The sequence below is a fragment of the Elephantulus edwardii genome, unplaced genomic scaffold (assembly GCF_000299155.1).
Source record: "Elephantulus edwardii isolate Elephantulus edwardi_28Jun2011 unplaced genomic scaffold, EleEdw1.0 scaffold00207, whole genome shotgun sequence".
NCBI lineage: Eukaryota > Metazoa > Chordata > Mammalia > Macroscelidea > Macroscelididae > Elephantulus > Elephantulus edwardii.
The window spans coordinates 619101-635247 of NW_006399957.1; the positions used below are offsets into that span (position 1 = coordinate 619101).

Here is a 16147-nt window from a genome sequence, read left to right on the forward strand (position 1 = left end):
TGGGTATTGTCTATAGATTAGCAATTTTTATATGATAATTCTGTTGTTTGTATAATATATGAAAGTTATCAAAAAAATCACTAAAACCACTAGCAAAATCCTGCTGAAGATTATCCGGAAACAACTGGAACTACCAGAAATACAAGCTGGGTTTAGAAGAGGTCATGGCACTGGAGACATTACCGCCAATGTCAGATGGATCTTGGCAGAAAGCAAAGAGTATCAGAGTACTGTCTATCTGTGTTTCATTGACTATGCAGAGGCATTTGACTCTGTGGATGACAACAAACTGTGGCTAACCTTAAGGAAAATAGGAATCACAGAACAATTGATTGTGCTTATGCTAAACCTATACTTGGGCCAGGAAGCAGACCTCAGAACAGAGCAATGAAACATTCCATGGTTCAAAGTCAGGAAAGGAGATTGTTAGGGATGCATCCTGTCTCTATACTTTTTCAATCTATATGCATAACAAATCATTAGGGAAGCAGGGCTTTATGAAGAAGAATGTGGCATCAGGATTGGAGGAAGACTCATCAACAACCTATGTTATGCAGATGACACAAACTTGCTTGCTGAAAGTGAGAAGGACTTGAAATGCTTGCTGCAGAAGGTAAAGGACTTCAATATGCATTGAAGATCAACATCAAGGAGACAAAAGATTCTCACCACTGGGCCAACTGGCATCACCATGATAGATGGAGAAGAGATTGAGGCTGTTAACATTACAGCTTGATCAACAACACAATACATGCTCTTGGCACCAGCAGTCAAGATGCATTGGGAAAATCTGTTGTCCAAGATCTCTCCATAGAACTGAAAAGCAACGATGTCAGTCTAGAGACTAAGGTGGTGCACCTAATCTAGGCCATGGTCAATTCCCTGCTATGCATCAGAGAGCTGGACAATAACTAAAGATGACAGAAGAAGAATTGATGCTTTTGAGTTGTGGTGCTGGAGAAGAGTCTTGAACATACCATGGATTGTCAAGAAAACAAATAGGTCTGTTTTGGAAAGGGTGAAACCAAGTTTCTCCTTGGAGGCTAGGATTTTGAAGCTCTGTCTCACATACTTTGGGCAAGTAGCCAGGAGAGACTAGTCCTTGGAGAAGGACATTATGCTTGGAAGGGTGGCGGAACAGCGCAGGAGAGGAAGACCCCAGATGAGATGGATTGATACAGTAACTGGGGCAATGGGGTTAGGTGTGTCAGAATCAGTGAGACTGGCTCAGGACAGGCAGGCTTCAGAGCAGCTATACATAGGATTGTAGCAACTTGACGGCACATAAGAAGAGAAAAAAGAAAGTAATTACCTGGCTTTTACTTCAAGTAAATTTTATGTCCTAAGTCACAATTATTTTAAGAATGTTGCATTAGGAAAAAAGACAATGTAAACAGCATTTCCATACAGATTCATTTCTTTAGCAGTTTATCCTTCATGTATTTTTTTCACATTGTAATATAGTATCTGTGGGTACTTTGATAAATTCTAACAGTGATAAAAAGTAACTAATTTATCAAAAGAAAAAATATTTTAAAATAGTAATAAATTCTATAAAACACAATGTATTGAGATGACTATGTATGACAAAATGAAAGAATGTAAATAAAAGAGGTAACAATTTTAAAAAGCATGTGAGTGGTCACCTGAGGTATAACACTTAGTCTTTTCCTGCTCCGGAGCAAACAAGAGGGAAGAAAATCAGAGAGTGTGGAAGCAATCAGCCCGAATGATGAATGGACCCCGAGAACCTCCATTACCCTGAGACCAGAAGAGTAAGTTAGTACCCAGCCAGCACTTCTACAGCTCTGAAACAAGGCCTGCGCCTGCCTTGAACACAGTGGGAGAGAAACATGGAACAAAACTCAAAATCCTAGAAAAGACCAGGCACAGTGGTCTGATAGAGAGCAGTGGACCTCTTAGACAATGGCCCTTAGTCACCCCTAATCCTAGACTTGAACCTCCTCCTGTGGCCCAACGGTCAGCCGGTAGACAAGCCTATAACGTGAATAACACAAGTAAGGAACACACTCCGTAGAATAACCAGTCATCTGTGATTAAAGGGCAGCATCTGCCCAGGGTAAAGCTCAGACGGCAGAAGTGAGAGGAAAGGAGGAGGAATGGAGACAGGACAGAGAGAGGGAGGATGTGGGAAGGTGCTGTATACTGTGGGGATTGCCATCAGTGTCACAAAACAAACTGTACCAACTGCTGAATGGACTTGCTATGATAACATTAACTCAAACCACAAGGAAAACTTTTTTTAAAAGGCCTGAGAGCTCCAGCTCCTCCCGCTCATTTGCCAGCATGGTTTGAGGTAGACAGCAGTGCTGAGAGGTCACATGTGGCAACAAGAAGGGGCTGGAGCAGAGACACAGTCAGGATGGCCCTGTCCCCAATGTGTGAGCGCCCGGCCAGCTGTGAGGGCAGAATCCAGAGTGTGTGACCCAGAGAAGCTGGCAAGTGTGCAGAGCCAAGCCTTTGTCCACTGGGCAAGAGACCCCAGTGAAGCCTATAACTGAAACACTTGCTCACTGTCTCTTAGCACTTCAGGACACGGACCCAATGAGCACATCCCTGTATCACTGCCAAGAGGCCTCCCCACGGCCAGGCAGATGAGGGTGCAGACCATGGGCACAGCCACCAAGGAGTCAGGGAGCCCCAGACTCTGAGATGCTGTGACTCTCTCAGTAGACAAGCAGTTGGAAGGCTTGGTAAGAGGTGCAGGACCCGTGAGCCCATCCATCAGCCAGGATGCACGGTTGCTGGAGCCCCAGCACCATGCCTGGAAGGCAGAGCCTCTAAAACAATAGCAGCACCTCAAACTCAGGTGGGAACTCACCTGCTGACAGTCTTGGGAAAGTGGGGCCCCACGAGTCTGTCCACAGAGATCCACAGGGTTGGGGATTTGAGGTAGCCAGGCATGGACAAGGACCCCAGATCCCCTGCCATGGACAGTCTCTAAGCTGGGGTCAGTGTACCCAGACGCTGACAGGCCATGAAGCCCCCAGTGGAGAAAGCTACTAGTTCTAGGACAAGCCTGGTGGTAAATGCCAACAAGGGGGGGGGGGCTGTCCTTATGGTCTGCACAGTGGCTGTGTAACCACAGAGAGGCCTTGCAGGTACCTGCAGCCTCATGTTCATGGAGTTCAGGCGCTGTGTTCAGACCCCAATCTGGGAACATGGGAACATGGCCCAAGGGGAAGGAAGGGTCAGGGGAAATCCCGGGCCTCTCCTCTCCCAACCAGAGCAGGGCCCATAGACGACTGCAGAATGGCAGCAACCCTCAGTGCCACACAGACCCCGGATTGGTGTGGAGATGGGCACCTGGCTGCCAGAGCAGGCCCTTGGCCCTTGGCCCTCACAGTGATGCCAGCTCAAACTACTTCCTGGCAGTGGCCACAAGAGAAAATGGGCAGAAGCATGTTTCCAAAGGACATACCTGGAGCTTTCTCCACGAAAATGACTTTGGAGTCCTGCAGAAAGTTGTGTCCTGAGAGCACCATCTTCTTGCCACCAATCGCAAGGTAACTGTCTGTGCTCTGCTTCTCCACCAGCGGCAACTCCTGGGCCGACCTCTGAGCTGGGGGGATGTAGGGAGAGATGGACACAGTGTCAGGGCTGGGGAGACACAGAGCTGTGTGATGACAGCCACGCAGACCAGCTGGGGTGGTGGGAGGCAGAGGGTGATAGAAGCAGACCACAGGATGGGCCTAAAGCTACAATGGCACTTCCCACCCCTTTTATTTCTTCACTGTTACACCTTTTCTGCCTGCCTTCCCTCTCCCTTCTCCAGTCCACCCTATAATGCACCCCTTGTTTCAGACTATACCAATACATATAATGCATAATCATATATTCAGACAGTTCTTCCCCTCATCTCTCTAAAGCAGTGTTCATTATCTGTTCACTCTTTCCCCATTCCCTCCCCAGCTCACCCCATGTCTATCCTATTTTATAACAGCAGTGCTATGCAGTATTTGTCCTTTTGATGGAGATACTTCACTCAGCATAATGTTCTCAAAGTTCCCACATGTTGTGTAATGTTTTCTAGTTCACTGGTTTTCGGTGTTGCATAGTATTCCATTGTGTGGATGTCCAGTAGTTTTCTATCTATTCATTTATTGATGGGCATTTGAGTTGCTTCCATCTCTTAGCTACTGTGAATAATGCAACAATAAACATGGGTGTGCATACATCTGTTTGAGCTATGGCTCTGGTTTCTTTAGGGTATATTATAAGCAGTGGAACTGCTGGGTCAAATGGTACTTCTATTGCCAATTTCTTGAGAAAGCACCAGACTGCCTTCTACAGTGGCTGCATCATTTTACATTTCCACCTACACTGAAGTAGAGTTCCAATCCCTCCACAACCTCGCCAGCATTTGTTGTTTGCTGCAATGTCACTTTTAAAAAAAAAATTATTCTTTTCTGTGCATGTACCATCAAATCAGATCTGACTGGTACAGGAAGAGACTGCCCCTCCCCTCCTTCTCCAGCAGAGCATCTGGTGAAATCTCACTCTTGAGGTCAGCATGCACCTCCTGTCAGCTCACTACGCACTGTCTCATCTGTGTTCACAGCAAAGTCGTGAATGCCATCAGGCCCAAAGGAACCGAAGGTGCAGCTCCCTCCTCCACTTCAGAGGCTTTCAGAATTGTTCTCCAGAAACAACCCAAACCCACTCCTTAAACGCAACCTGCCCATCTGGGAAGCCGGGACCTTCATTCCTTGGGTGTCTACACACAAACAGGTGTCAAAGTGCACTGTGCCTGTATGTGCATGTAGATGCACATGTGTACATGCGTTATGTATGTGTGTACAGCCTACATGTATGAGTATGCATGTTTCCACACATGTAATCACACACCACGCACACGCATGAACGTGTTCGTTGCCCACATACATGTGAGTCTGCAACATGTGAACAAGGTCACATCTACACACATGAGCATGCACACATGTCCACACCACACGAATGAGCACAGCTCCATGGGTGTGAATGCACACACCCACACATGTCAACCTGCAGAGTTGTGTGTACATGCATGTGGGCATGTGTGTATGTATGTGAGCATGTGTGTTCTCTGCTCCTAATGCACTGTCTCTGAGAAAGTCTTGCAGAATGGGAGCACCCCACCTATGGTGGAGACGCTCTGGAGCCACCAGACTCAGTGCCCAGAGAACCGGGGAGCAAAGAACCCTAGCAGACAAGGCACTGAAGGCCTGTGACAGCTGACCACAGACCTTCCTCACCACCCCTGCCATCCCCTCCTGGGCTGTGGAAGGGGCAGCTGGGGAGCACAGCAGTCACAGTGTGATTGGGGATCACACCATCACTGACCCACTGAATGAAAGCCGAGCCACAGGTGCTGCACCGTCTCAGCCATGGCCTTATGAGGAAGGGGGTGATGAACCATAGCTGCCTCCGCTCACCGAGACTCTTGTCGGACCGGTGCAGAAACCAGGGCCACCAAGGAAAAAAGCAATCACCCACCCCGGGTATTTAACTGTTAGTCCAGTGCAGCAGGCTCCAAAAGCCTATGGCCCTCATCTCCGTGTCTGAGATGCAAGCAGACTGCTCTGTCCACGCAAACGGGCTGTCCAGACTCCATCCTCCCCTAGTTGCCCCATGGACACTGGGGCAATTTAGCTTGCTGCTTCTCAGCACCACCTCCCAGTGGGGTAACTGCTTTCCACACGCATGCACAGACATGTGGCAGGGACGCATGAGAAGACACAACAGCAAATGTTCCCATCAGTACTCACAACACTCGATGGGGTTGGACGCGACCTGCAGGGACAGGGTCCGGCCGCCAGGCTGCGGGATGTGGACACGGAAGACCAGCCTCACGCGTGTGTTCTTCCTCCCGATGTCCGTTTCCCCTTTGCGAAGCTCAATGTCAGAGTTCCTGAGCTTCAAGATCCCAGCACAGTCGATGCTGCGCGAGACAAGAGGCCACCCTTCATTTCCGTCTCCGTGTACTCATGTTTGAGCTCTTCACTGTCCACACCCAAGAGGCCCTGGTTCCAACACAGGATCTCCAGGAATGTCAGATATGGGCACTCACCACAAGCAGAGCTAAACCCTGAGGTCTTAAACCTGGAGCCTGCACCTGAGGTCTCTACCTGGGGTTCACACCTGGAGCCTGCACCTGAGGTCTCCACCTGGCATCTCCCCCTGAGATCTACACCTGGAGACTGCCCCTGAACTATGCACCTGAAATCTGCTCCTAAGGTCTAAATCTGGGGTCTACACATAGTGCCTACACCTACAGTCCACACCTGGGGTCTCTACCTGCAGCCTAAACCTGAGGTCTACACCTGGAGTTTACTCTTGGAACTGGCACGTGAGGTCTATATGAGGAGTTGACACCTGAGGTTACACTCCAAGTTTACACCTGAGAATGACACCTGGGTCCACACTTGCTGTGAGGTGGGGAACAGGAGAAACTCTGCATACCTTAATCACTGGCCTCCTGGCGTCTACGCCGATGTTTTTCCACCCACCCTTCAGATAGGTGGGTGGCCCTACCAGGGATTAAGTGGGAACACGGCTTGTGCTGACAGCGTGGTCCTTCTCAGGGTGCCAGGAAGGTTTCCTCAGAGTAGCAGGGGCTCACACACTGTCTCCACACCACAGTTCACCTTAAATCCTCTTCTCTAAGATTCCATATGGCCTCAAATGACACACATTTCAAGGGAAATCTCCATTAACTCAATGACGGGAAGTGCTGCCTGTCATTTTTCTGCAAGCTACAATACAGGCTTCCAGTGAACAAGCATTAGCGGACAAGGCAAGGCCAGGCAGTATAGACCAGTCATCACAAGGCATCCTGGAGGGCGTCCGTGCACCTTATCATGTTGTCCCTGTACACTGTTTGAAGTGTTTCAGTGCCAGGTATGCTAACTGCAGGGTCAGCTGACCTCAGCTCCACACAGTGCACTTAGTCCTCTCATCCTGACAAGATCCTGGTCTTGGAGAAACTTGAATGAGACCTGAGGCTCTGGAATGAATTCAGAGATGTGCTGAGTTCTCCAAATTCATCAGTAGCCTAAACGGGAAAAATGCTTTGGCTTGGAGGACATAAACATCACAGGTACTCTAGTGGGGTAGTTCACAAGACCCTCAGCGCCAGGCTTACACCTCCTCTCCTGCAACGCTGCCCCTCATAGTGTGCCCCATTCACTACCAGTTGGTGGGGCGCTCACTTCAAGAAGCAGCAAGCCAGCTCTTACATGTATTGGTGGAATTTCTTTGCTAAGCCAAGGTCAGTCTAGACCCGGGAGTGGAGGTGTTGGGTGGGACAGCCAGCAGAAAGTAGAGAGCAGATGTAGCACAGAGTGGATGTGATCCACCATGGACACGGCCCGGTGCAGACCTGGTCCACAAGGATATGCTCCTATTCAGATAGAACTCACTTCAGACATGACACTCTGGGGATGTGGTCCACTGTGGACATGATTCAATGTAGACATGGTCCACACGAACATGACCCAGCGCAGACATGGCCCACTTTGGACATGGCCCAATGAAGACATGGTCCACACAGATATAACCCAACGGGAATGTGGTCCACTTGTGGATATAGCCCTTCACGGTGTGACCCACTAAGGATGCCCAACCCGAAGTCCAGCTTACACTGCCCGCATGCTGTTCTCTGGCAGCAGCAGAATCTCCAAGACCTTGGTGTTGGAGAGAATCGTCTCATGGCTAGTGGTGGACACCGTCTTGCCCGTGATCCGGTGGACCTGGTAGAAGGCGTGAGGCCTCAGCAGGCGGTCATCTGCCGTCCCAATGAACAGTTGGAGTGTGAGGGGCTCATTTTCCAAGTAACCGTGTAACTGGTAAAAGAACAAAACAGTCAGTCCACTGAGCAGAGACCAAGAAAGCTGCTGGGAATCAACTAAAACTTTTATGAGCAGTGACCCTAATTCAACAAGAATGCTTGTGACAGGTGGAACGTGCCAGGGCCTGCTTCCCGCTCTCATTCCACTGCAATGCGGGTACGATCAAAATTGTGCTCAGGAATGTCCCATCATCTTGCAAGACCAGAGATCAGATGCGGGCTTCGAATAGTCTTGTTTCCTGAGAATGAACACATTTTATGATACGCACACACTCGTGCATGTCCACACAGAATGCATGTGTACACAAACACACATTTGTATATATGTGCACACACACACATGCAACACTCTCATACATCAGCCTGCAAATACATGCTGTATGCATACATACACATACTCTCACACATACACACTAACATATCTGTACAGCCATGGGATATGTGCACTCAGACACCCGTCACTAGCATCAGTACCACTGTTCTAACTGCTGTATCACCTTCCACAGCAGGACAATCTGGCAAAGATTCTCTGTCTTCGGTTCTTGGGGTCCTGCCCAGTGCTAGGTCTACCTAGCTAATGAACAGGGCCCGTTTCCCTACACGCACGGGCACTGATTGCATGCACAGGCACTGAGGAGGACATGGAGGGAGTGCAGAAGATGGCACACCTCCTAAAACCAAGATGCAGAGACTGCAGGATCGTCTGTGATGCTCCCACCTCTACAGTCAGCACTGTTCCGTAGAGGAAAAAATCCACTCTCCTGTGGTCAAAGAAACTAAAGCTAACGACAGTGCAAATCCACAACTGGTCAGGACTGACCAGAGAGTATCTGTATGTCCCAGGAACAAAGCAGAGACAGTCATGACCAGAAATCAGCACAAGCATGCCTGTTGGGAGGGCGCACTACCCTCAGTGTACCAGCAGCTGCAAGCTTCCGCAGAGGCAGCTTCTGCTGCAGCAGGGGCCTGGCCTCACACCACCCCCTTCTGGGCAAGTAGCCAGACTTAGAAGGTACCTCAGCCCCAGAACCACTGCCACTGGCCCTGTATGCCCTTCTACCCACAGCTCACATCTGGTTCCCTAAAAAACACTTGTTTCTAAAGTGCCTAATTGATTAACTTTTATCTTGAACACTGTTTATGATCACCACAGGATAAGGCCATTTGAAAGAGGCTGCGTTCAGCAGGTGTGTTTCAGTCTCACCTGCTCACGAGCGAGCGGCCTGCCCATGGGTGACCAGCCGCTACATCATCACACCTCCTCATGCACACGGGCGCTCCAGGAGGGAGGCCAGACACAGGGGACTGCCAAGGGGGTCTGCACACAGACTGGACTCAGAGGTCCACCAAGGGGGCTGGACACAGGGGATCACCAAGGTGCGCTGGACACAGGATTGCAAAGGTGGACTAGACATAGGGGGCTGTCAAGGAGGGTCAGGCCCAGGGGACTGTCATGGTGGGCTGGTTGCAGAGAATTGTCAAGGAAGGCTGGACAAAGGCACTACCGAGGGAGTCAGACGCAGGAAAGTGGTGAGGAGGGCGGGGACACAGAAATTCTCAGACCACAGGGTGCAGCAGTACCCAAATGCCCAGAGAGTCCTGATGAATAATTCACCTCTGGCCTCATTCGGCTGGTCCAGGTATCAGGTGCCTGGGCAGTATTCTGGTCTGTCTGGTGGCACCAGAGGAACTTGTCACCGGGCAAATCTGCCTCCTGAGTGAACTTCCACAGCCCGCAACGCCAGCTGGGCTCACGGTCACGGGGAGCTATGGGCCGTCAGGGAGCCTGGGTGAACCGCCATCAGTATTTACAAGGCAATGTGTGCAACCAGCCATGGCACGGCCAGGCGGGCTGAGGTCACCTGTGTCCTGGACATGTCCCGCAATGTGGCATGGGCTGACTGGTCAGAACTGTCCACACAAGTGTATCTACTTGACACATGTGTGTCCACATGAGTGTACTCACACACATGTACAACACACTCATATATCACTTAATTCATATACACGTCCACACGCAGAGAAGCAAACTCATATTCATGCGTTTATACATTCACGTGAGTGCACTCATGTTTACAAACACTCACACGGACACACGATTACACTCATCACATGCAGACTCACACACATTCATGCTCATGTTCTCATGCACGCATGCACAATCACACCCACACTCACACACATGCACACACAGTGGTCTAAGTATTGTTTGGTGATGGTGTGGTTTCTGCCTTGCAGGAGGAAATGCGTGACACGCTTTGCTTGCACTCTTTCTATAACAAGCCCAAAGGTGAAGCTCTTTCATATATCTGAGGCCTTGGTCATCTTCCCAAGGGTCTCCATATCTCCTGCCCACAGGGACACCCGCATCTCTATATTTTCTCCTCCTCTGGACACCCAAGAGTCTCCACATCTTCTCCCCGTGTGGACATGGAGTATCTCCACACCTCCTCCCCATGTGGACTCTGCATATCTCCATGCCTCCTCCCCACGTGGACACTGAAGGTCTATATTGTCTCCCTGTGTGGACACCCACATCTCTCCACACCTCCTCCTCATGTGAACACTGAATGTCTCTACACCTTCTCCCCATGTGGACACCAGCATACCTCTACACTGTCTGCCTGTGTGGACACCACGTATCTCCACACCTTCTCCCTGTGTGGACACCAAGTGTTTACAAACCTCCTCCCCATGTGGACACCGAGTGTCTCCACACCTCCCTGTGTGAACAGCCAATTCTCTAAAGGTCCTCCCACTGTGTGCATCGCAGTGTCGACATACATCTCTCCCTACGTGGACACCCATGTATTTACATGAAGAGAACTCGGTGTGAAGTAGCCTGGAGCTTGCAGACAGGAGCTCCTCTTCTACCGAGGACCCAACAAATGACTTTGTTCCACTCTATGCTCTATCTCTTGTGTGGCGGGAAATGTTGTGAGCAGCAGGGTTTATCAGGAAGTGGGACTGTACTCAGGACTGCATTCTGTGATGGATGATGCCAGAATATGGCAATCGTGTCTTTAGCCAAAATCACTCTCTGATGGGCAGGGATGTTCCATTTTGTGGGGACAGTCAGCTCGACTGACACTAAATAATAACTCACCCTCCAGGACCTAGCCTAGGAGCCTCTGATGTCCTGGGAAGTACAGAGGATTATGGGTAGCAGCACCTCAGTCTTGGAAAAACACACCATTTTAGTGAAAATTGGAGTATTTCAGGCTAAAGCTGGGGGGTAAACATCTATTATTTAAAACATGAAATTCATTTTTAAGAAAAGTAATTTGAAACACTACACGTGCTCCAGCTCTTGGACTTTCTGCCTCGGGCGTGTCACTATGTCTGTCAGAACAATAGTCATAAAATCACCTGTCACAACAATGACCTCCCCTGCTTCACCTGAACAAAACACATCTGCTCCTCCCGGCCACAAGCCCCTGGTTCTTACATACACAGGCTTCTTTTTAGCTCCTTGCTGACTTCAGCACTTACACAATAATGGGTGCTCAGAGGGACAGAGGCAAATTTATGCTACGTGAACACCCAACTGGTAGATGTGTGGTATATTTATATATATATATATCTTCACCCATTCTTGGAGTATTATATAAATGACAAAGAACCACTTAATTGATGGAAAGTTTTCGCTTTCAACCAGTGGCTTTGAGTGTACACACACACACACACATGCAATCCTTGTGACAGGTTGTTTCTTCTGAAACACACCTCCTATTTTTAGTAATCTATATACGGGAAAATGATGCATTTAAGACCCAGAAGCCAAACTGCATTTTTACACAATCCCCAAAGGAACACTCCAAGGAGAACACATTCCCATCCACAGCCTGTTTTCAAGCACTTCCTGCAGCACTGACGCAGCTCTTGTGTGTGGACTTGGGGACTCTCTGTCTGTGCGTTCCCGTGACCACCACAGCCTGTGGCCCTGATGTTCCGCCACAGCAAAGCATGGTGAGCACAGCTTCAGCCTTTGTTTTCTCACAGATGACATGTGTTATATACACACCTTTCCTCCCTTTCTGTGCACACAAACCTAAATATGAGATGCAAACTCAGTGGGCAGGTCTAAGTGTCTTCAAGGCACAAGCCTGAGCACACCTGTGCCTTTACGGTCAGACAATGCTTTTCAAGGCTTAGTTTGAAGTCATCACCTTGAACTTTTCCATTCTTCCTGGTAGCCACTCAGGTTTAGTTTCATACGCCCAACATTCACATTTTACGATGGATTAGGAACCATTCCAGACTCTTGTAATCAATCCTTTCATTTACTCAGAAAGCTCTCTGTGCTCTCTATAGTCCCTTTCACTCCAAGTCGTCCTAGCTAGGGTCTATAGTGAACACAGTCTCAGAATGGAGTTGGAGTGGGGAGGCAGAAAATACGAGACACAGAAGTGCCTTGGAGGCTGAGCCCTTCTCTCTGCCTCTGCTGGGACCAGAGGCATTGGCGGAGGAGAGATGATGTGATGTGGGAAGTAATGAAGCCAAGTCTCTGCATATCCCTCCACCCCTGCTCTTGCTCAGTGGGGGACCACGGACCATAGGAAGGTCACCTCCTCATGTCACCAGTGCAGGAATAGGCGCTCTAAAGGCGAGTTCCTGCATGTGCATGCATGAGCATGATGGGCCCATGGCGGCTACTGGCCCGCCTGGCATTAGGTCTTGCTGAAGTTCATCCTAGCATGGGGGTCCACGGGGTCCCCCTCTACCTGCTCTCTGCTTTCCCTCTGCTGGTGGCCATTATGACCAGCGCACTGGCTCTGGGTGGGCCCAGCTCTCCAGTATGCTGTCTGCCTAGTGGACTATCCTGAGTAGAAAGGACACCGGCAAAGCCAAGACACTGGCTCAGCTGTGCAGACACGAGGCCAGGCAGTCGGCTGCCACCAGCAGCCTCTGAGGAAGGATAGCCATGAGTCCCCATTCCCTACAGTTCTTGGAGGACAGTGCCACAGTGGACAAAAGGTGGGAACAACCAGAGCCCTGCTTGAAAGGCAAAATTCAGCTGGAAAATTAGCTACTTCCCAGTTTCCATCTTGTTCATTTGTCAGTGATCACATTTCCCATAAACACAAAGCAGACACCTGGTTTGGGTGTAAGGGGCAGGAAAGGGTGTGTGTGAAGAATGCTGGACCACATGGCAATGCCATCCCTCCACCTGTGCAGAGGCAGACCCTGGCCTTACCCTATGCTCACTTCCCACAATACAACTGGCCCTTCCTCATGCTGGCCAACTGACCCAGGGTTGGCAGGCAGGGCCAAGAGTGGTCAGTTCCTATATGACTGGAGCCAGTGGAGGAGTTCGCAGGTGGCATAGCGGCCCTGGCTCTGCAGATGGACAAGAGCACACACCTCCAGCTCACATGTGCCGGAGTGCCCAGGTGAGCAGACTTTGTTACCTATCAATTATTCACCCAGCCCGGAGCACCTGTGATGGTCCAGATGCTATCCACTGGTTGTTCTGGCAACCTGGCAAACAGGGCCTAGTTCTTTGACCCCTGGGTCAGACCAGGCTCCAGTATAACAAGCTCCACACGTGGCCACAGGCAGTGGGCATGGCAACCAGGGGATGAGAGTGCCAGTGACTATGTCCAGATGCACATCAATGTGTGACAACAGAGAAGGGGCAGGAATTGATGCTGGCCTGAGACTACCTTAGAGGGTCAGAGTGAGACAAGAACACTGAGGCCCTGGGGCTGTTGACTCAGGTCAGGCCTCCACAGCTAACCCTGCCACAAAGGAAGGCCCTTTCCTCTAGACACACACAGGAACACACGCGTCCTAGGTGGGCCTGCACTTGGCGCACAGGGTCAGCTGACAGGAGCCTAGACCCATGGCTGGCGTGGGCTCAAGAGGCCCTGCCTTGGGGTTTCCCCAGAGTAGGAGGCACCACCTGACCATCCAACCCTGGGCGCAGCACCTGGCTAGCTGGGCCTAGCTCTGTGGGGGGCTCTGGTGGTCTGCTCGCTCTGTGGGGGGGCTCTGGTGGTCTGTTGGCTCCGTGGGGGCTCTGGTGGCGCAGCGGCTGAGGAGGGAGTGGGCTTGGGTGGGGCCCACTGAGGTTAAGTGAGAGTAACACATGGAATAAAACTTTGTGGTTTTGACAGTTACAGAAGCTGTTCTAATTTCATTTGTTTTATGATTTATGTGCAAATTCTATTTTTATCCAAACTGTGGCCCACACACTGTAAAAGGAAGCCACTCCCACAGCCCTTCATCACATACCTCACACCTGAGCCTAAGTGATTCACTGTGACAGACTCATCAGAAAACTCTTCAAATGACTGACATCCCACAGGCAAGAAATGCTGATGTGATGTTTCCAAGCCGACGGCCACTTTCTCTTGTTTAATCTCGTGAGGGGGGTGGCACAGGGCACCTAACCCCTCCCACGGCACAGCAATGTGGGAAACTTGTTTGCGGCAACTACTAACAACACATTTTTCAGATATTTTAAATTAAATTTATGTCAAAATGCCTGTTGTTTGTTGTTTTGGTTGGGTTTTTTCCCCAATTATACATGTCCGATCTCAAAAAGTTCACTGCTGTGGCGCTGGCCCGGCTCCTCAGCTTGACCCAACAGTGGACATTCAAAGGCTCTCAGTCTCATGGGGGGATCACCCATCCTCCTCCCACTGGTCAGCTGCTGGATTCGAACCATCAGAGGTTAGCAGCGCAGCCTCTACACGCAAGACCACCAGAGCTCCCTGATGTGCTGGTGTCATCTTATGCCCAGACTCTACAGTTCTAGAATGCTCCAAACCCAGTGGGCACAGTCCCACGAGCTGACCAACGGCAACAAGGTAGCGGAACCCACTCACCACCTCGGTCTATCAGTCTGTCCTACTGCGGTGGACTGTGTGGCTGATGGGTGCTAGGCCACCTGTTTGTCAAAGACCAGAGTCACCAATGGTGGACAGGCTTCAGTGGAGTCTCCAGGCAGAGACCAGGAAGAACAGTCAGCCCCTGGAAGGCCAGTGGAGGGAGTGAGGAGGATGGGCCCTGTGCCCGAGGTACACTGCTATGAGGATGCTGCACGCGGGCAACAGCATCGGCTGTCTGGACGGCACCCAGCGCGGGCATGGCCAGCAAGACCCAGAGGCCTCCTTCAAGACACCAGCAAGGACATACACTCCCTCTCTCAGCAGTCAAACACCAGTAAGAGCCTGCAAGTGAGCGCTGGACAGTGTTGGCATCCTGCCCTCAGCCCCTCTGACCCCGCCCCAGGGCAGTGTGCTGGGCCACCACTACCCGCCCCCTTCATTCCGCCTCCTTCAGAAAAGGCCTCTGTCTCCGCCTTTCAACATCTCCTAATGAGTGAGCCAAACAGAGCACCTTTGTTCCAGGAGAAGGAAGGGAGCCCGAGAGCCTGCAGTTACAGGCCACACTACATGCCACCCTCGTCTGAACCTCCCACCCTGGAAGGTGGGCCAGCAAATGCCCAGCAGGGAGCACGGTGCTCATCAAATGCCCTCCAGTGAGCAGGTACAAACCCCAACTGGAACATCCCAGACATCTCCTGAATATTCCGCCCTCTCCCATGCCCAGCCAGCACAGGGGCTCAGATCTGGGTCTTTCTGGAAAACCCGAGTCCCAGGCCTCCTTGCCCGGCAGCCATGTCATTTCTCTACTGGCTACAATGGGAGGGGACAGTCCCCAAGTCCCTCTGACTCACATCACCTCCTGTAGGGCAGGTCTGGACCCAGTTGTGGGGTGCTGGGAGGTGCACTGGAGAAACAGCTACATAAACCCTGGCAGCCAGGAGCCACTCATCCTTGACGTGGCCACCAGCCGTCACGCCAAGGGAGGGGGGTCTAAAGCTATAGGGTGAGATGAAGGACAGGAAAAGCCCATCCCAGAGCCAGCAACCAAGAGGTCAGAGGGGAGACAGTGGGCAACACTGTCCCTCTCAGGCAGCCCCGGAGCAGTTCCAGCTAAAGGGTCAGGAAGACTATATGGTTTCCATGTTCCTGAGGTAAGAAGAGCCATCGCTGTGGACCCACACCTCCCTCGAAAAACACAGGCCAAACTGCCCCCAGGGCTGACCCCACTGCTCCCCTGCCACATGACGTACTAAGGTGTGCCCCCCCAAGACCTGGAAATGCCCCCAAAGGTACACCTGGGGGGATATAAATCCTAGGAAACGGGGTTAGAAATCTAAGGAAAGGTTGCTGGAGGTGCAAGTTGAAGTTTCTGGAAAAATCACACAATTTGACTAGGGAAATGCATGCTTCTCTCCTTGCCTCTAAGTTTAACCTTTACTCGTAAGAGATGTTCCAGGTCATT

The 16147-nt window shown here is 50.7% G+C and overlaps 1 protein-coding gene across 1 annotated transcript in view; it reads right to left on the minus strand.

The window, feature by feature from the left end:
• Positions 1-16147, minus strand: part of NFATC1 (nuclear factor of activated T-cells, cytoplasmic, calcineurin-dependent 1) — a 93714-nt gene that overhangs the window by 44086 nt on the left and 33481 nt on the right. Inside the window, exons 4-6 of the mRNA XM_006897243.1 lie at positions 7642-7844; positions 5769-5941; positions 3443-3583 (exon numbers count right to left, since the gene is read on the minus strand). Of these exons, the coding sequence (XP_006897305.1) occupies positions 3443-3583; positions 5769-5941; positions 7642-7844 (517 nt within the window). The remainder of the gene's footprint in view (positions 1-3442; positions 3584-5768; positions 5942-7641; positions 7845-16147) is intronic.